The sequence below is a fragment of the Bubalus kerabau genome, chromosome 7, assembly GCF_029407905.1.
Source record: "Bubalus kerabau isolate K-KA32 ecotype Philippines breed swamp buffalo chromosome 7, PCC_UOA_SB_1v2, whole genome shotgun sequence".
NCBI classification, from domain to species: domain Eukaryota; kingdom Metazoa; phylum Chordata; class Mammalia; order Artiodactyla; family Bovidae; genus Bubalus; species Bubalus kerabau.
The window spans coordinates 115,562,832-115,584,086 of record NC_073630.1 but is presented as its reverse complement, the minus strand read 5'-3'; the positions used below and the strand labels follow the sequence as shown (position 1 = coordinate 115,584,086).

The 21,255-nt window shown below is 42.3% G+C and overlaps 1 protein-coding gene across 1 annotated transcript in view; it reads left to right on the top strand.

The window, feature by feature from the left end:
- Positions 1 to 20,588, top strand: part of TAPT1 (transmembrane anterior posterior transformation 1) — a 61,168-nt gene extending 40,580 nt beyond the window's left edge. Inside the window, exons 5-14 of the mRNA XM_055589158.1 lie at positions 1,621 to 1,756; positions 3,580 to 3,677; positions 3,862 to 3,931; positions 7,583 to 7,663; positions 8,979 to 9,088; positions 10,498 to 10,557; positions 11,073 to 11,141; positions 14,148 to 14,224; positions 16,150 to 16,310; positions 18,371 to 20,588. Of these exons, the coding sequence (XP_055445133.1) occupies positions 1,621 to 1,756; positions 3,580 to 3,677; positions 3,862 to 3,931; positions 7,583 to 7,663; positions 8,979 to 9,088; positions 10,498 to 10,557; positions 11,073 to 11,141; positions 14,148 to 14,224; positions 16,150 to 16,310; positions 18,371 to 18,588 (1,080 nt within the window). The 3' untranslated portion in view covers positions 18,589 to 20,588. The remainder of the gene's footprint in view (positions 1 to 1,620; positions 1,757 to 3,579; positions 3,678 to 3,861; positions 3,932 to 7,582; positions 7,664 to 8,978; positions 9,089 to 10,497; positions 10,558 to 11,072; positions 11,142 to 14,147; positions 14,225 to 16,149; positions 16,311 to 18,370) is intronic.
- The last annotated feature ends 667 nt before the right edge of the window (positions 20,589 to 21,255 follow it).

Below are 21,255 nucleotides of genomic sequence, written 5' to 3'. Positions count from 1 at the left end.
AGTCCAACTCTCACATCTATATGTGACTACTGGAAAAACTATAGCTTTGACTAGATGGACCTTTGTGGGCAAAGTCATGTCTGCAGTGGGTTTTCCTGACGCGTGGTGGACATGTGGAGCTGTGTGGGACTGCTGGCCCCTCTGCTCTGCCACTGCCTGGGTGTGATAGGTGGGGACTTCCTATCTCTTCACAAAACCACGCAGTCTAGCCATCCTGGTTGCTCCTAAATTCATCGACTGAGATGAGTTGGAACCACACCCCAGCTTCCTGGTGCAGGCTCGTTGCCGCACGCCTGCTTTGACGGGTCAGGTGAGATGCCGGCAGTGGGCTTGCCTGGGTTTGTGAAGCAGAGTAGCCGTCCTGCGCTCCCCTCCCTCCCATCAAAGAAAAGCCCAGGCCTCCTGTCCCCTCTGGCCATGTGGGTAGCTCTCCTTGTCAGGTCCCACTGCCTCCTCCCTGGGGAGATTGCAGCTGACCAGGCTTCTTCCTCCCCCCAAAACTTAATATAGGTGCCTCCTGTTGTACAACACCCCCCACAAGCTGCTGCTGTTGCTGTTATCAGGAAGTAGGCCAAGCAGGAGGATCCATGAATTGCTGATCCCGGTGGTTTAAATACTTACTCACTCTGTAGACTACAGTTGATGATGTAGTTTAAGCGCAGTGGAGCAGAGTCCAAGCTCTAGTCTAGAGATAATGCCCTCCAATCCTGGTTATCCTGCACATGCATCCAGCTGCTGAGTGACTCTGCTCTTCAGTTTGTTGTCTGTGAGATGGAGATATTAGGAGAATTACAAGGTTTCCATGAGACAGCAAATAGAAGGAGCTTAGCACAAGCCAGGCGTCTGGTGGGTACTCCCTCAATGGTAGCTATCATTTCTTCATTTGGCAAATGTTTAATCAACACTTCTTGGATGCTGAGATCCCGAAGAGCCCCAGGTGGACAAGCCTAATCCCCTGGCTAATATTCCACAGGTGGGAGAGAGGCCGTGATAAATACCGTGATGAAGAGGAACAGGGTGATGCTTTAGAGACCACAGGAGCCACCAAAGGTTGGATAGGCCAGGAACGTCCTGTCTCAGAATGTGACATTCCAACTAAATCCTGAATGTAGGCCTCCTTTTTTTCTTTTTTATGTGCTTCTCTTTATCGTACTATATTCATGGAGATCAGTACTTGAAAATGTCTTCCAGGAATAAATTTGCTTATTATATTCTTATATGATAAACTTCAAACAAATCACAGCTATTGTTACTTACCAATATTAGGTATGAGGAGAATGGGTCAAATGATATATTTGTCCTTAAAACTTTGAGTCCTGAATTTAAATTCAAAGAGTTAAAACCAGAAGAACTATGATTTTGATGTGTCCTCTCCCTTTTATTTTTATGACTAAGATTTTCCTAGTTACAAACATGGCTAGTTAGACAAATTCTAATTCAGTTAGTACAGCACTTGGGCGCTCCGCGTGTGTCAGAGAATAAGGAAATGTGAACGATTAAGTAAACAAAGATCCTGTCTCTTCTGGAGCTCATCCCCTCCGGTGTTTGCATTGCCTCTGAATTTTAATAAGATGTACCGATCGCATAGTAAGAAACGTGTTTCCTTACTTTTCTCTTTAGGTAGCAGACCGCCTGTTTTCCTCATTTGGGCAAGATATATTAGACGCTCTGTACTGGACAGCGACAGAGCCCAAGGAGCGGAGAAGGGCGCACATTGGGGTGGCCCCCCACTTCTTCATGGCGGTCCTCTATGTCTGTATCCTTTCAGGCTGCTCGGAGACGCGCATTTTACATCATCCTGTTCACTTAGCTGTTTCTCAGACTTAGAGAGGGGTGTGTGTGCGTGTGTGTGTGTGTGTATCCTAAAGATTAACATGAAATGTCTACTTTCTTTTGAGAAATTGGTTATAATAGTCTACTTAGTCCTTGAACAACACAGGGACTAATCCAAGTATGGGGCTTCTCTGGTTGCTCAATGGTAAAGAATCCACCCACCAGCGCAGGAGACAAAGAAGATGCAGGTCTGATCCCTGAGTCAAGAAGATCCCCTGGAGACGGAAATGGCACCCCACTCCAGTACTCTTAGCTGGGAAATCCCATGGACAGAGGAGCCTGGCGGGCTACAGTCCATAGGGTTGCAAAGAGTCAGACACAACTTAGCAACTAAATAGCAGCAGCAGCAATCCGGGTATCAGTTATAACCAGTCTCTGTATCTGAGGGTTCAGCCAACAGCAGACCATTTAATACTGTAGTATTTTACTATTGAAAATCACATGTGTGTAAGTGGACCCATGCAGTTCATACCCATGTTGCTCAGGGGTCAACTCTAACTGTAAATTAAAGAGTCTCATGTGTGCATGCCCCTTTAAACTGCTAGAAACTGGTTATAAGGAAGGATTTTAGAATAAAGGGGTAGTTATATTTATACATACTTCAAATTTATATAGATCTATATAGCTTTTTCATACTTACGTTAGAATTTTATAAAGTTGCCTTTAAACCTATGAATTCTTTGTTATAACCTTCAGCTGAGAATGTATGCAGTTCTTCAATAAAAAATAAATGAAAAATAAAATGTATACAGTTCATCTAGAAGTAAAATTTGAAATTAGCTGGGGAGGAATTCTAGAGGTTTTCTTTCCCCCTCCCTCACCTCCATCTAAAAGCTTTTCTTTTGGAGAATAAGTGTTTTACTATGTAACACAGTGTGCACATGTGTGTATACTATGCATGCCTGTGTGTTTACATACATGTGCACACTCACACTCGTTTCATATGGGAGCAGGACGGGTTCAAAGGAATGTGTCGCGTAGTTTTTGTTTTGTCCTGTCTTTGAAAGAGCAGTGCTTAAAAGAATTGGGTTAACATCTGGGAAGTTAAGGGACTATATGGGGAAAATGTCTGTGGTGAGTAAAAGATTGTTTCAGACACAGTGGAGTAAAAAGTTACTGTTCTAATTTAAGCTCTTCCATGGAATTTAAGCTCTTCCACAGGCGATATTATTCTGCAGCTTATGAGTGTCTTCAGAACTGGCATCTGAAGAAGAATCTTAATTACCAGACATTTCTGACTCCTGCAGTCCCCATCCCCCGATGAAAACCAGAGAGGAAAATCAGTTCCAGACTGACTCTCACTTTATGTTCTTTTCTGTTTTAGGATGCAAATTATCTGAATTCACAATGTATATATGTAAGTCTCTTCTTTCAGGATTTATCATAATGTATTCCATTATTTAATAAACTTTTCTTAGATCCCATTTCCCAGGCATCATGCCAAATGCCAAAGCTCCAGAAAGAACAAGACGGCTGTCCTCCAGAACTCACCGTCTAAGTGGTTGGATCGTTTCTGCTTTTGTTTGTTCCGTAGTTTGTTTCATAGGTTTCTCATCCCATCAAATTTGTATCAACCATAGCTAATAGGGAAATTACAAAGATAAGAAACTACTTATGTAGGGCATGATTGAGAAAGCATAGTCGTATTTTTCCCCATTTTAAACTTCTGAGATTTTAATAACATTATCTGTTAATATAAACTGGGACCAGAATTCAGTTTTTCCCTTGACATCACTTAACTGCTAGTTTTGCATGCCATCCTTATAATGGTTCAAGCAACCACCCTCAACGTGGCTTTTAACTCACACAACAAGTCCCTGCTGACTATCATGATGTCTAATAACGTAAGTATGAGATTTTACTTGACATTTTTGAGGTTGTATGGGTACTTTAACAGCAGTATTCTAGATGGGAGAAAATTGTTTTTTTCCTTAATTGTTATTTATTCTCTGGGAAGTTTAATACATAGCATGTCACTTTTTTAAACTGTGGTAATAATAAAGATGACTTTTGTGTTTTCTCTTTCAGTTTGTCGAAATTAAAGGAAGTGTTTTCAAGAAGTTCGAAAAGAACAATCTTTTTCAAATGTCAAATAGCGGTATGTACAATCAGTTTCTGCTTGAAGCTTTATGCAGAGTTACTGCGTAATTCATTCTGAAACTCTTAATGTCACATTGCCAACAGGCCACTGTTCCTTTGACTTAAAGCTGTGTTTTCTCTTAACTCTCTGAACATCTTTACCATGTTTTTTGTATTTTGGTTATTGTGATCTTGAGGATGTTTACTATAATAATTACAGGCATTTGTATAGTACTTTACCATACTTTCATACAATGGTGTAGTATGGTATAGTATGGTGCCAGACTTTACCATACTATAGCACACGGTGCTATACAGATGCCCGTAGTTATTTATTATCTTATCTTTCTAACTCAGAAATTTCTTGGAAGCTGCTGATATTACTCCATTTTACAGATGTGTAAACTGAAATACAGAGAAAATGATCTGACTCGCTCAAGGTCACCCACTTAGCCACTGAGAGAAGAATTATGATGACAAGCCTCAGATTGGCTCTGAGGTCTCAGCCTTCTCAGTTAGACTTACTGCCTCCTTCCTAATTCTACAGAGTGTGAGGGCACAAAATTTATCGCAGAAACATCGTCTTAACATAGTTGTCACGATCAGAACAGCAGTGTCTTGGTTCTCAAGGTGTGGCCCACGGATCCCTGGATGGGAGTCTGCAAAGTCAAGACTGTTCTTGTGAAGATGTCATTTATCTCGTTCACCATGTTGCCATCTGCACCGTGGTGGCAAATGGGGGTGAAAAAGCCAAGGAGAGACCACCAGGCGCCCACCGGAATGTCCGGTCCAGTGGCTGCTGGTGTGTGTCAGTGACACTGAGGCACCCCCAGCACAGAGGCTGCAGCCGCTCCGGGAACCCTTAGGGGGCTTCCTCCAGCCTTGCATGGTCACCTGCCCTGTCTCCCAGCAGCAGGAACATGGTTTCACGAGAGGACTTGTGCGAGAATGGTTATGGCAGCCTTATTCACAGCCCCAACTTAGAAACCACCCAGACCCTCCTGTTGAGAGGAGAGCAGGTGCTTAAATGCCAGTGTATCTGCACTGCAAACACTGCTCAGCAGTTAGAACTGCTGTATTTTTGACTGGACAGAGGAGTCTCAAAAGCTTTATGCCGAGTGAAAAGAGGCCAGACATAAATAAGTACATGCTGTGTGATTTCATATTTATGAGGTTTGTGATCATAAATTAATTTATGATAATGGAAATCAAACAGTGATTGCTTATGGGGTGGGGATTGGCTAGGAAGGGGTGTGCAGGAACTTACTGCAGTGATGGAACTGTTCGTGTTTTAGTTACGGGAGTGGTGGCAGAGCTTATGCGTTCATCAGAACCCATCAAATTCTACATTTAAAACTTCGCATGTGTGTAAATTTTGCCTCTGTGTTAGGCAAGGAAAGCAATGGCACGTGAATATATTGAAGCAGAGGAACGTTTGAAATTACAGGAGATTTGATAGGCAGCGAACAAAAAGAACTCATGAGAAACTTTCGGCCGTTCTGTGGAGCAGGGATAAAACCTTCGACCTCAAAGCTGTGAGAGGCAGTATGAGCTTGTGTCCTTCTGTGCAGTGATACTCTTTCGAACGTGTGCTGCCAAGCTCTGTGAATTTGAAATGGAAGAGGAAGGGGAGAGACAGGAGGGAAGCTGAGATAGGATTTCTTCTTCTATGGAGGCAACTATAAGACTTTTCACTTGTAGCGGAAATCATGCTATTTTTACTTAATAGCCTGATTTGAGTAGGCACTCTTCATAGAGCTGTAAACTAGGCATGCAGGTCTTTTTAAAATTTTAACAGTTTTTAATCTTTATTGTGTGGAGGAGATTGTGAACAATTTTCAACCTTATCACCAATGCTACTGCTGCTGCTAAGTCACTTCAGTCGTGTCCGACTCTGTGCGACCCCATAGACGGCAGCCCACCAGGCTCCGCCGTCCCTGGGATTCTCCAATATGTTGAGATAATTAATGTCCCCTTTCCTTTCTTTTAGAAACAAGTCCCCAGAATTATAACCTCTTAGCTTAGAAAAATTAGGAATTTAGTATTTCAGTTTTAAGAAAGCTCTGAAAACAATGGCATATTGATCAAGCAATGCATGTGAGTTTAGAAGGAATTCAAGAGTATATTATAGCTTAAAATGGTTAGTAATCACCATGAAAAGTCTTGCTTTTTGTTAGAGGTAGAATAGCTCATGTTACAGTGCAATATGGTCTGCCTTGTACCGCCTTCTATCTCCCTTCAAGTTTTACAAGAAATTAATTTTACCTAAGGTAGCCTTAAAGCCCATTCCCACATAAGAAAAAGAAAAATCTCTCCTAGAGAGAGATGGCACGTAGGTGGGATCCAATTCAGTACCTTGCGCGAGTTTAATGTTAAAAACCTGGTTTGGAAACTTTAGAGCATCTTTATCCCTTTCATTTTATTGCCTGACTGCATTTTTCTTTTGGGGACTTGTCCAAGGACACATGAAATAGAGTTTAGTTAATAAAACCCAACTTTTTAACTTTTGGTCCTTTCTTCCACTTCATGTCAGTGTAAGCCCCAGCTGAGTATGGAATCTAGGCTTTTCTGACTTGGGTTCTTAAAATGAAGAGTTTTACATGGTTTTTAACCCACTGACATTGTGAACTGTACATTCAGAAATATCCTGCAGGCATTACATTGGTGTGAAGTAAGGTTCCAGCTCAGGGTGATTCTGTTTAAGTCTCTTAACATAAGCCTGTGTACCTGCATTCATTTGAATAACTTTTGGAAATAAAATAGTCAGTTCACATTTAAAACGTGATTGTAAATATGTTAAAGCATATCCCTGTCAGTGGTAACTTAGAAAAAGGAGATTAATAATTTGAATATCAAAAATACTTTTAAAGCATTAATCACCAGTGTTTTTAAGTTCCTTAATAACGATTAAGAGAAAACATTCCCATTTTGGTAAAAGTTTCACTTTTTAATTAATGTAAGAGTTCACCCCAAGTCAGACAGATTTATTTCATTCCATTTCCTGATTACATAGTATCTTAGATGCTGATAAGAAGATAACAGCTTAAAAAGTAAACTGTATTAAATAGCCCTTAGCAGGAATTTAGTTCTTTGCTTTTATTAAATTCATTCAGACTAAGCTCAGAATACTTAGTAATTAATGTGAATATCATCATGAAACTAATTTTTGGCTTATCTTATTCCCCTAAGTTCCCTTAGTAATGCTGTTGGCTTTGTTAGCTAGCTAAAGGAGTCATCCGGTTGGTTCTTGTGTTCCAGACCTGAAATATTTACCAGATTGGAAGCAGTCTGGGAAGCAGGGGTTTTATGTTACCCAAAGTCTTGTATTTTACTCTCTGTTTCTATATTTTTCTTCTTTTGTAAAATAAAAACAGTTTCCTTATGTCCCCAAAGACCACTGGAGGAATTTGACTACATCTGACCAGATTGATGGTTTGAACATTTTTTGAGGTTTGTAGAGAACTGGCATTTCTGTAGGATTATATTGGTGAAAGAAGTAAATGGCTTGCCAGTATAGCACCACCCTATAAATAAAATATTTATTTCACAGACATTAACACTGTAATATAATTTCATCATACTCTGACTTAAAAGAAAATTATTTTGGATACATACTATAGTATTATTATTTATATACACTCTACTATTTTTATGTTAAACTTTTTTTCAGATATTAAGGAACGATTCACAAATTATGTGCTTTTGCTAATAGTATGTCTGAGAAACATGGAGCAGTTTTCTTGGAATCCAGGTAAGGAAGTCTTAACAATTATGGTGCCTTTCAATTTTACTCTTGAGCGAAAAATCATTCTCTTCCGTGGAATAAAATGAGTACGCAGAAAAGTGCAGGAAACTCCAGAAGCCTTTAGCTGGTTCATTCTTCACATGTAGGATGGGTTGACTATGCTCTCTATGGGGTGGTGGGAGCTAGACCCCCCGCAGTAGTCTTTGGCCCAGCATGGAGCCAGTGATAAAGAACCTGCCTGCCAATGCAGGAGACGCAGGTTCGATTCCTGGGTGGGGAAGATCCCCGGAGTAGGAAATGGCAGCCCACTCCATTGTTCTTGCCTGGAGAATCCCATGGACAGAGGAGCCTGGCGGGCCACAGTCCGTGGGGTCGCAGAGTCAGACACGGCTGAGCGCGCACAGGTCCCACAGGCCACGTGGCATCGCTGGAGCCGCACACCCAGTGGCCCTGCTGAGCATTGCAGCGTAGACATTTTTCTCTCTCGCAGACGAGGAAACTGGAACTTGTTAATAGACCATTTCCAGCGTCAGGTAGCCAGTCAGTGGCGGAGCTAAGTGTCGAAAGATGTCGAGGTGCCCTGGCTAAAGCTCAGGACCATGTGAGACATGCGGAGACCTCCTTCCTGGTCAGCAGGTGGAGCCCCAGCCCTGCGCCCTCCACCCGCGGTCAGCTGCCCCAGGCCGGGATTGCTGCTGATCCCTGCCAGCATTTCTGATCTTCCTGCTCTGTCCCCTTCGTATATCCTCCTTCAAGGCCTAAGAAGGTTATCCTGATGTCTGCATTTGTTAATCAGGCACTTGGTACTGAGTTCACATTATAATAAATATGGTAAAGGTGAGCAAATTTGGCAGGTTACCTCTGTATGACGGTGAAATAAAGGATGAATCAGTATCATTGAATCTTAGTGATCAAAGAGAGAAAAACAGTTCAGTTGACTTTAGCACCTTGTCCTCCCAGTTACACACTGTCACACCGAGGCAGCCCCAGAGGCTTAGACAGAGCCTCCTCACTCACCATCCCACGTCGTCCTGTGCCTCTCCTGGTTTCAGGGAGAAACCGGGCTCGGCTAACCCCGGCACCCACCTCAAGGCTTCCTCTGTACCCAGCACTTGTTGAATGACTTAGCCTTTATCCTGATAAGATAGGACTCTTCCTGATAATTAATTCTATGCCGGTTCTCTCTCCATTAAGACTTGTTGAAAATGTTCTAGTTTTGCCCCGTGGAGAGTGCACTTTTCTCTGGTAGCCTGTGATAGGATGTTACGGATTCTGTTCATATTACGAGATGTAACTGTCTCTCTTCTCCCCTACTTTATAGATCATCTCTGGGTGTTATTTCCAGATGTCTGTATGGTGGTCGCATCAGAAATTGCTGTGGATATTGTAAAACATGCTTTTATCACAAAGTTCAATGACATCACGGCAGATGTATGTATTTTAATAGGCAATTCAATGTTTGGTGTTGACTTCTGATTAAGTATCATAAGGTTGTAGGATAGCAAGTTAAATTTACTGAATTTATGAATATGATAGAAAAGAACTACATTTTTAAAATTAGAATTATAATTTTAAATTTCTAAAAATGATTTTGCTGCCAAAAGTAAATTATTTCAAAATTAAATAGTTCTGCTTCTGTACTTTTGGATAGAGGTATAGACTGATCAGTAGTTGAAATCAAGGTGTCACTAAAACCATTATAAACTGTTAATACCATCATAACCTGTCTTGTTAAACTTTTAAAAGTCACATTGTTCCTACTTAAAACATTAGATACCAAAACTTCTCTCTTTGACTAGATTGTTTAGTATTTTATATTTTAAAGTTGATTTTCTTTTCTCCTGTGATTATTAATAGGTTTTTGGTAAGTCCTAGAAGACAAACACCTTATATTTTTCTACTGAAAACATTTGTTGGAACTTTGAGCAATTTGCTTTGTTACAGCCAGGCATTTTGTAGCATTTCCAAAAATAGAAATGTGGCTGTAGGCTTGATATGAACAAAATGAGGCCTACTCGCTGAGCCATCCCACCAGTCGAGTTTTCAAGAGCAATGCTCATTCCTCCCCCAGGCCCAAAATGAATGGTAATTCACCAGTATCTCAATTTGGTTTGGGTTGTGCATGCTTATTGTCATATTTTAAAAGGCAAAGACTTAAAATGCAATGCAGTGCAGCTGCTACAATCGATGATGGGATTATGGCATTTCTGAATGTTTTAATATCCTTGAATAAAAGATGATCACGCAGTTTCTGGCAAAGGCCGGATACAACAATTTCACCCTTTACTCTCTTGGCTTCCTTTTCATGGGACATTTTCTCAGCTGCCCAAGTCAAAACTAATAGCCTTGATTCAAGTATTTAGTGTGTTGTAGTGGAAATGACAGTGTTACAAGTGCTTTCAGGACCACTGTGTTCTCCAACTCAGCTTAATATCATACTTAGCATTCACTCTTCTAAGAAGACATCATTATCATTAGACATACAGTAATAATTTTTAAAACTGTTCATTTAATTTAAGTGTTCAGAATTATTTTCCGTGCCTTGCACTACTTAAAATAGCCACTCTTCCTAAAAGTCTAAACTCTCAACAACCATAATCATTAAATACTTATCCCTCTTTAAAAGAAACCTTTAAAAGGCCTTGAACCTATCAAGGGGAATTGAGGCTCTTTTTCACTCTTATTGTAGGTGAACAAATAGGGAAAAACTACCCAGAGGTCACTTGGTTATTAGCACCTCCTTCCTGGCTAGATATTGAACATTTTATCTACAAAGTAAATCTTTCCATGTTCTATATTTGCACTGTATTACTTAATACCTCATTCTTATTTGTCTTTAGGTTTACAGTGAATATAGAGCCAGCCTTGCTTTTGACCTTGTTAGCAGTCGACAGAAAAATGTAAGCATTATATATATATATATAAAAGGCATAATCTGAAGTGAACTGAACAATGGTTTAATTAATTAATAATTAATTTTTTGAACAATAGTTTAATGTAGCATGGGATATTAATTACAGGAAAGCTAGGTAAACCACCTTATTTCTGTTCTTGACACTAAATGTTTACAAAATAATAAAAATAATGCTAATACTTATTACATAGGGTACGATTTCTACAGCATTGTAACAGTTATGCAACTTTGTATTTTAAACTTCTTATGAACATTTAGATCGCTTCATTGTTTTACTAAATTTCAGTATAGGTACTAGGGTCTCTTCTTACTCACAGTCTCACCTGTTGGGAATATTTGCTGGTGATGAGTGAATTGTACTTTTTTTTATTAAGTTTGAAACATTTCTTATTTTAATTAAGATAACAAGAAGAAACATGACATGTGAGCACAGACAGCATTCCTGTAGCTGACTTTTCTGATGAATTCTGTCCCATAAATCCCTTTCTCCTCTGTGCCCAGGCGTGTACCGACTACAGTGACTCGGTGGCCCGGAGGATGGGGTTCATCCCGCTCCCACTGGCTGTTTTAGTAAGTCGTACGCTTTCTATGATGAGATGACCGTCATTAAAGAATATGAGTAAATGGATTATCAATCAGTTTGTTCTAAAATGACTTGATAGTAAAATTAAAGGTCCATGACGTAGAAGGAAATTTTGTTTTAAATTATAATATTTCCCTTTTGGATTTTGAGCCATTTAATGGATAAAAGATGTTAAGGCATATTTTACATGATAGCTTTCCTAACACTGGGAATATTCATTTTTGCTTATTCATTTGGCAGTGATTTTTCTTTTTGAATGGAAATACCTAGTGATGGGCATTGAGTGGCCATTGTAACACGTATTGGTGGAAGTATAAGTTGATCCAACATTTCTAAAGAGCCCTGTGACCAGTATTATGCTTTGATGAAGTAATTCCAGTTCTAGGAATTTCTCCTAAGAAAACAGTCATGAAAGTCAAATGGTGATTTATAGGAAAGGTTATACACTACAGTAGCATTTATAGTAGTAAAAATTTGGCAACATGAAATAGATTAAATAAATACAATATGCTCAAATGAAAAACTATTCTGTATTCATTATAAGTACTACTTCTTAAATTTTTTTCCAAAGTTTTTACAAGGGAATTTTCTGCCGTTATACACAGGAAATATCATATATATTTTTAAATAATGGCACTGAAACTTACTCGATCAAAAACATTAGTCATCAACTTCTGATATTTTAATGAATTGCTCAGAACAGCCTTGCAAATAGTTACTGTAATATTTAATTAGGGCTCTAATAATGTTAATTAAGAAGATTTTGCTGGCTGCACTTATATTTTATTGCATTCCTTTTTGGCTAACTATTCTCACATCAAAACAAATGCAGCTGTCTTTTCATTGAAGGACATCTGAAGTTTTCCAAAGACGCAAAGTCTCATGGAAATGAAGAGATGTATAAAAACGTTTTGGTCATACTAACTGTATTTTTTACCAGCTTGCCTAACTTTTTTTTAGAGGATGAATGATTAATAGATTTAATGTTATTTAAACTTCAGCAGGACTCCCCAGATAAACACTTCTAAATGTTTTCAGTTGTGTTAGTACCTTGTTTTTATTATATACAAATATGGCTTTCTTTTGCTTAGCAAAAGGAACTCCTAGAATTTTGGAAAAACAGAAAATTCTGAAGAGTGAAATTATTTGTTAATGGTTTAAGAGATTGATAAAATAGAATTTAAGATTTTTCCTATGTTTTCTGCAACTGGAAAAAGGACACATACAGTGTGAGAATAAACCTAGGCGGCTTTTTTTTTTTTTTAAGGATTAGTTAAGTGGCTGGATTAAAATGTGGCCCTGCTTTACCAAATAATAATTTGTCTAGTAACTTATTTACCAAAAAATTCTGATCATAATTAGTATGAATTTTTTAAATTAATATCTTTAGATTTTTCATCAATCTTTATTTTTTAAGTGAGTCTTTATGGTTGTTATACCAGAAGATTTAAGTTTAGTTAATACTTGATTAGCAGAACACTTCTGGGAAATCTCCTGTAGTTTCAAAGGGGATTATGGAGCTACGTGCAGACCTGGGGGATTTTCTTCGGCAGTGTTGTTCTCCCTGAGCACCAGAGTGACAGCAGAGCTTTGGCAGAAACCTAGGGCCCCTGAGGAGTAAACTGAGGCCTCGGTAACCAAGCCAATTCCTGCAGTAAGGCCAAGAGTAGCGGTGTTTCCTTGTAAATGTTACTTTAAGTCCTAGAATGAGTTCATATCCAAGAAAAGTAGATCATATTAAGGTCTCAGGGAAATTAGACTTGGGACATACGTATCTTAAAGTTGCCTAATAATATACTGGGTAAAAACAAAGTCATTGAAAGCTCCATTTGCTTTTCTTATTTCTGAACACAATTCTAGAACCATATTACTTTCCGTCACAAATGTTTGATGGCAGGTCATTTCCCCGTTAGAGACTGAGACAGACGTTTTATCAAATATATGTGAGGGTTCATTCTGTCTAGCTCCTCCCAATTGCTCTTTTATTAAAAGCATTTTAAAAATATCATTTGAAATGTTCTTGTGTTATTTATTTAATTGAGACTCCTCCATTTGAGGATGACATTACTGAATAAGGTTGGTTATTTTCCCTGATTTTCTGTTTTCACGTAGCAGTCCCCGCATACCCTAATGTATGTACATTAAGCTGAACCTATAACATGTGTAAATGCTTTTCAGTGACAGATCCCATCAGATTTATTCAGCAAATGTCCAGAGATGGTGCTGTTACTGTCATGTTTCTATGAGATAAGTAAGAAAATATAAGATCCCCTGGAGGAGGGCATGGCAACCCACTCCAGTATTCTTGCCTGGAGAATCCCATGAACAGAGGAGCCCGGCAGGCAACAGTCCATAGCGTGCAAAGAGTCAGAAATGACCGAAGCAACTTAGCAACCATAACTCTCCAAAAGAGAAATTTTCTGGCCTTTAAGTAATTAGTTTCATGATAGTATTTAGTTTTGTTAAACAGTACACGCCTCCTGAGGGTTCCCCTTTCTCTCTCGCTCAGCAAGTCCTCGGGGCTCTTAGAGAGTCAGAGAACAAAGGACAGGAAAAGCAGGGACGAGGGAGATGCCACCAAGCGCTTCCAGCCCTGTGCGGACGCGTGCAGCAAGATGAGTCCGTCTGTATGTTCCACAACAATTTTTATTTTTAAACTTAACTAATTTGCATCTCTGTTAAGTACAGGTAAACATGTTAGTCACGAGCTGGGTGCAGTGTCTGACTTTAGAGTCAGCGGTTGAATTTGGCATTAGCGGGCATTTTAGATTTGCCCAAAGAATCTAAATCTACCATAAAAGGTTCCACAAGCAGCCAGGTTCTGATGTGAATCGACACGTCCCAGAACTGCTTTCTTGGGTTTAGACAGAGGCCACAGGAAGGTGCCCGGAGCGTTAAAGTTGCGTGGAGAAACCTTCTTTTACATATTAACCCATAACTCTGGTTGTGTGTTTTGTTTATGTGATTTGTTGTTTCGGTTTGTTTCTGGCTAGCTCATCAGAGTGGTGACAAGTTCAATTAAGGTGCAAGGAATCCTGTCTTATGCCTGCGTTGTCCTCTTCTATTTGGGGTAAGATGAACTGTTCTTTAATATGTTTTTGGTTATACAGTAAAGCGTAACTGCAAAGGGCTTCCCAGCTGGCGCTGGTGGTAAAGAACCTGCCTGCCAGTGCAGGAGACGTAAAGTGGTGCAGGTTTGATCCCTGAGTTGGGAAGATTCCCCTGGAGGAGGGCATGATCCACTGCAGTATTCTTGCCTGGAGAATGCCATGGACAGAGGAACCTGGCGGGCCACAGTCCTTAGGGTCGCACAGAGTCGGACACGACTGAAGCGACTTCACACACACACACACACACACACACACACACACACATAAGTGCACAATGTAGTAGAAGTTAACAGCAACCAGGTCACAACTGTCCTGGGATCTCCCTTGACAGCATGTGTCCCCAGATGTATTTGTGACTCAGTTAAATTCTGGCTAAATTAAATATGCTATCTGGCAGAAGTATTGATGGCACTTTAGATTGTATTTTAATCTTTTAATGAAATCACTTACTTAGAGTCCTCCTTATTTAAGGCTTAAGTTTCACCCATGTTTTCTTTTATGAATAAATTTGCCATTATAATCAGATGTTGTTCTGTGTTTTAAAAAATGTTTTTTTCAACTATGTTTGCCACACTAATTATTAAGCACACTCTAGGCCTTGTCAGACAGTAAAGAATCTGCCTGTAATACATGAGATAATAATGGGTTCAATCCCTGGGTTGGGAAGATCCCCTGAAGAAGGAAACGGCAACCCACTCTAGTATTCTTGCCGGGGAAATCCCATGGACAGAGAAGCTACAGTCCATGGGATCACAAAGAGTCAGATACCACTGAGCACACGTGCATGCGTGCGTGCACGCACACACACACACACACACACACACATATCAATGTGAAGAGTTTTCTTTTTGTTTTTTCAGAATTTTTGCCAGATTTATTTCAAATGCCTAAAAGTATTATGTACCTTTTGGCCCAGAAATCCCACTTCTGTAATAATAGAAGCAGCATGTTAGAAGTAACCTAAGTAACCCGAAATTGAAGGCTTCGGGGGGCTGTGTTACATGATGGCCAGCACAGTGAGGCTTTGCGAGCCGTCACGGTCAGCTCAGTGAGGAGCACTGATGGGTCGGGGAATGTTCCGGACGTGCTGTCATTTACAGCAGTGTGGTCATACAGCAGAGCTGGTCACATTTCCATGTGCCCAGCGCTGTTCTGCAGAGAGGCAATGGCACCCCACTCCAGTGTTCTTGCCTGGAGAACCAGGAACGGGGGAGCCTGGTGGGCTGCTGTCTATGGGGTCGCACAGAGTCGGACACGACTGAAGTGACTTAGCAGCAGCAGCACTGTTCCAAGCATCTTACCAAAATCACCCCTTTATGGATTAACTCGTTAGGAAATTCACTGAGATCCACACAGTCCTGAGCAGTGGAGTCAGGACTTGAACCCACACGCTCAGCCCCCAGAGTCTCTGCTCCGGCTGTAAGCGCCAATCCCCCACCGCCTTCTTAAAGAAACCCCGTTTCTGGAGAGCGAGAGGTACAAATAGGTGTCCGTTCAGAGCACAGGTGACCGCAGGCGCGTATGCCGGATGTCGCGTGCTCTGCACTGCAGGGGCGCTCTAAGTTTTGTTGTTGGTTTCCATCTGCGTTTGCTAAATGTCTTTGTTTTGTAGTAAGACAATACATATTAGACAATTTAGCACCAGGTAAGACTTCTAAGTATAATTTGTTCTTATAATGAAAACCAAGGAGTTTTTTCAAAAATGCTTCCCTGGGGTAAAGAAGCCTCCAGAAACTCAGGGTTTGCATGAAGAACTGGTCCTGTGGCCCCCCGGGTGGTCCTCCATCCCTGCACCTCCCCTCCTCACCAGCTGAGCTGGGGGTGGCTGGGCCCCATGTGCAAAGACGGACCCCAGCAGCACATGGTGGTTTCTTTCCGATTTTAGGTTGATCTCCCTGAAAGTCCTGAACAGCATTGTCCTGCTGGGGAAATCCTGCCAGTACGTGAAGGAAGCCAAAATGGAAGATAAGTTGTTTAACCCTCCCCCGGCCAGCGCTCCCGGCAAACCGTCCAGTAAATCACAAAACAAGTGTAAACCCTCCCAAGGTGGGTTTGGCTCTCTGTTTATCATCTCTGTGAATCATTACCTAAAGAATCAGTTGTCTGAACTCTCCATGATAAAAAAAATCACCGTTGAGCAGCGCTTTCAAGACCAGATTTTGCTTTGCTCAGCTGTGGATTTTTAGTGTTTATGCTGAGATCTCATGGCAGGCACCCCTGGGGAAGAGCTCCAAGACTTTTTCTGTTCGTCCCTTGTTCAGTAGATGGTCGTTGGGTGCCTGGTACCTTGCGGGTCCAGGGATAGCTGGGCTGCAGACAAGATGGTCAGGGGAAGAGCGGGTAGATATGCACCGTGTCGTCAGGGAGAGCGAAGCAGGTTTGCGGGAGGACACGTGGGGTGGGGGCTCCCCAGCTGTGAGGGGCTGGGGTGCAGGCTGCACATGCAGAGGCCTCGGGCAGGGGCAGCAAAAGCCGAGGAGGCCAGAGGGCCCCGACCCCAGGGGAGAGGGACTGGGGGGTCTGAGAGCCCTGACCCTGGGGGAGAGGGACTAGGGGTGGAGGGTGCCGAGAGCCCCGACCCCAGGGGAGAGGGACGAGGTGGGCCCGAGGGCCCCAACCCCGGGGGAGAGGGACTAGGTGGGGGAGGGAGGTGGCAAGAGGCCGCCCAGGGCTCCTGCGGCTCTCGTGAGCACCTCGGCTTCTGCTGTGTGGGAAGGGGCTGTTGGAGAGAGGGGGGCCGGGATGCAGGGTCACTCTCAGTCTCTGTGGGAAATAGACTCGGGAAGGTGAGCCCAGGAGTGGAGGCCAGCGGGAAAACGCCCGGCTCGGCGCACGGGTCACCGTGGGAGCGGTGGGAAACCAGATTCCGGGTGCATCACCAGAAGCACAGGGCTTGCTGGCGAGGTCGTGCCCTGGAGAGAGCAGTTAAGGATGGTCCCAGGATTTCTGGCCTGGAAGATTTGCAGGAATGACTGGGGCTTAATTGTTGTCAGTGGACAGCAGTTCCACGTCCACATGAGTATTTATTCAGATGACTTTTAGTTTAAATGATTTACTCTTCCGTGCCTTTGCCAGGCGGTATATGAGACACTGGAGCTACAGAGGTAAATAAATCAAGCTTTGGGACCTCACAGACTGACAGAGGAGACAGCAAGAGTGGCTGATCCAGATCGGAGAGCAGTGGGGTTATAGAGGGGACGGGAGGAGGGGGTCCTTCCCGGAGCTGGTGAGGCCTGAACTGAATCCCAAAGTGCGGGGAGTAGGACCTGGTGCAGCGGGGAAGGGGCTCGTCAGGAAGGGGACCTGCGGGGTCCACAGTGAGGCGGCAGAGCAGAGACGGGTCAGTGCCCGAGTGCGGCGTGTGCCCGCAAAGGGGCAGGAGGTGAGCCCGCGGGTGGGGCTGAGACAGGGTGAAGGGGTGCCGAGTGCGGCACCGTGCTCCTCTCTCTATCGCGGCCCTGTGTGTGTCAGCGCCTGTCCAATCCTCCGTCTTAACCAGGCACCATTTGTGGGGTGTCACTCTTAGCCCGATGACGCTGCTCAGGTAAGGGCTGCATGTACGATTCAGACATGGGTGGGTCCAGGCCCCCAGACTCTGGATCCCCATGGCCGTTTGGGGTTTTGTTCATTGGTGTGTTTTTAATCTCCGATCTGAACTTCTCAGAGGTAAAATGCCGACTCTAACTACCGTGACCACGCACGAGAGGCGGAGTGGTCTGGAGTCTGCTCAGCCCTGCTGTCCTGGGTGGGAGTCAGTGTTTCAGGTCCGCAGCAGTCTTCTTAGGACCTGCTTGTGTAGGAAGATGCTGTGACACAGGAGTTCTGATTTTCCCCACATCCGCTAACAGTGCTGTTTGTGGGCCATGGTCCACATTATACTGTCATATACAATTTTGGATGAGAAAACGGAAATAGTATAGCCTCTTGAGTTTCATTGTAAGCTATAGGGTTTATACAGCATGCTGTTAATATTAGGCTATGATTTGCTTTATCCGAAAGCACAGACAGTTGACACTTTATTTCAGTCCCACTGTATCGGAAAGCTTGTGGTTATGGTAGGCTGGCGGGACACCCTTTTCTAATTGAACGGATCTGTTTTTCCGCAGAAGAAACCCTGTCTGCCTCAGTCACCAGCCAGCCCACTCATCAGAAGGAAAATGCGATCCCGCTGCTTGTGACGAGCAGCTCTGATCAGCTTCTGACCACCCCGGATGGCGACGAGAAGGACATAACACAGGAGAACTCGGAACTGAAACACAGGTCCTCAAAGAAAGATCTGTTAGAGGTAGACAGGTTCACAATTTGTGGAAACCGAATTGACTGAATTCCGGAGCTCCGGGTGCCAAAGACGCAGTCCCGGGGCCCCAGATGCGGTGCCCCTTGGACGGACAGATGCTGAAAACGGCACTTAAATATTTATTTAAGAACTTAACTTATTGACGGAAAGCAAATCTTAGTGTCCTTCTTCTGGTGACATGGTCTGGCTGAAAGTCAGGTCACACGGGGCAGCCAGCAGTGACCTCCAGCCTCAAGCCCTTGGACAGATGGATGGCTCAGGAAGGGTCCCTCCTGCTTGGGGAAGCCGCAGAGTCACCTTGGGCCCCGCGGGAGTGACCCCACCACCCCCTCTGCTCCGTCACTCTGTGCTTCCAGAGGGTGGGATTCCACCTCGAGTCTTCCTCGGCGTCAGGATGCGCTGGAGACGGTGGAGTTCTCACATGACGCTCCCATTTCCAGCCTCATTCTGTTCCCACAGTTTTCAAACTTCATCTGCCAAAGCATTAAAAAAAAAAAAAAGAAAACGATAATTAAACTTAAGATAAATGTTCTTACCACCAGAATACTCTTCGAAGATGTATCTGAATTAATCAGAATAAAAAGCTACCTTAAATGAGACATGATGGATAGTAGCATTTTATAGAGGGAAAGAAAAACAAACCCTTAAGCAAGTTTATTTAAAAAATATGAATGAATGAAGGTTTGCATCACAGAAAATGTTTCCTAATTTTTCAGCTTTACTCTTCACAGCCAAACATGAACTGTGTATTGTGTAATTGCAGTGGATAAAATAGGAATTCCCCTACAGAAAGGCACTTTTATACTGAGAAAAGCAGAGCAGTATTCATTTTCAGGTAGAGTTAACTGGTTTCCCTTTCAAATCGATTGCTTCTTAAGTTGTTACTGTTAAAAAGGTTTGGTGTTGAACAGGCTGAGGAACCATCAGAGGACAAAATTCAAAGGTATCAACTTCAACTGGGTTTTTCAAGTCCCAGTTTTAAAGTCAGCCTTGTGTGGGTGGGGCAGCATCTTGCTCGGGCTCCCAGAAAGAGCTGGTCTGCCCGTCTGTCTGTCTGTCTGCGTGCCCGCACCTGGCCCGGATCTGTGCTCTGGAGGTGCGCAGGCTGTGTGGGGAAAAGGAAAGGAGACGTTTGGGGCGTGCAGGTGGCCGTCTGGGTGTGGACAGGGGCTTGTGTGGGGAGCAGCCAAACGGTGCTTCTTGGTTTTATTTGAGATCAAGATTCCATTTCTGTTTTATTACCAGTCTATGGCCCACATCACAGGACAAGTTCTTTTCCACCACATTTTATCTTGAGGAGCCTTTCTGCATTTTTATAAAGATTTTCCAGGGTCTAATTTTAGAATGTCCAGATGTTGCCATTAACTGTTAACTTCCTTTGATGTTTTCATTTGAAGTTCAGCTCTTGTGCTGATATTCCCCGCATGTGATATGGCAGAAGGTAAATTCAAGCTCATTTGTCTTATCTCCTGGGTGAAACATAAAGTAGGCTTTAATGCTTTGACTCATTTCTCTGAAAAATAAAAACAAATTTTAATGTTGCATTAAAGCTAAAGGAATCTGAAGATGATTGTTCACATAAGAAAGAAAAAGGAAATAATACAGAAATGCTTTTGGGAAACTAGGAAGTACTTTAAGTTAAAAATGAAAGACTTGAAATTGCTTTGTGTATGTTTCAGTGAAGGCCCATATTAGATTTATTATTGTGTTATTATTGTTTTTCCACCTTCTCTTCACCACCATAAGGAACAGTGTCCACGAGGAATGGGAATAGCTTGGGGAAACCTTTGCCAAACAAAGTCCTGATCAGAGCAAAAATATGATGTGGGTGTATCTTTCAGTTCAGCTTGAATGACTCTGTAGCTATGCTGTCATTTGGGGAAGTTTTTTTTTTTTTTTTTTTGCAGAATATATTGGGAGTTTGGACTGATGTTCATTTCCTCTGTTAAAATGGCATTCAGTACTAATTTTATAAGTGCATCTTGTGTGAAACTCAATAAATTCAATTTTATAATCTTTTTTTAAAACGGCCACTGAATTTATTTTAATTATATTGACTGCTATATTTGGTGGAGTGAATTTCCCACTCTGTAAGAATTTCCTTACAATTCACAAGTGACAGGACTGTCTAATTTGAATTACTCTTTTTTGGTTTTAATAGGAGAAAAATGTTTGATTTCTTACCTTTGGAGAGAGATATTGGCTGGATCTTGATCATAGACCATTTAATATCTCAGCAAATTAAGGTACTTTGTTTTGCAGGTGTTTTGAATGGCACACCATGTACTTTTCACATCTGGGAGTCAGGTTTAACACAGTGCTTTGGCTTTTAAAAAAAAAAAAAAATACAAGGCACAACATGAGTCAGGCTCATAGCTTTTTTCAGGGCCTGTCGAAATTTTCTTTGTACTTTGTACATTTAGACTTTATATTCCATAGGTATACATGGAAGAATTTTGTTATAATTAGAAAGTGTTCCATCAGAAATGTTCCTACCATCCCTGGTAACTCAACAGCGTTGTGTGCTCAGCTGCTAAGTCATGCCTGACTCCTTGCGACCCCATGGACCGTAGCCCACCAGGCTCCTCTGTCCATGGGATTTCCCAGGCAACAATACTGGAGTGGGCTGCCATTTCCTTCTTCAGGGGATCTTCCTGATCCAGGGATTGAACCCACATCTCCTGCGTCTCCTGC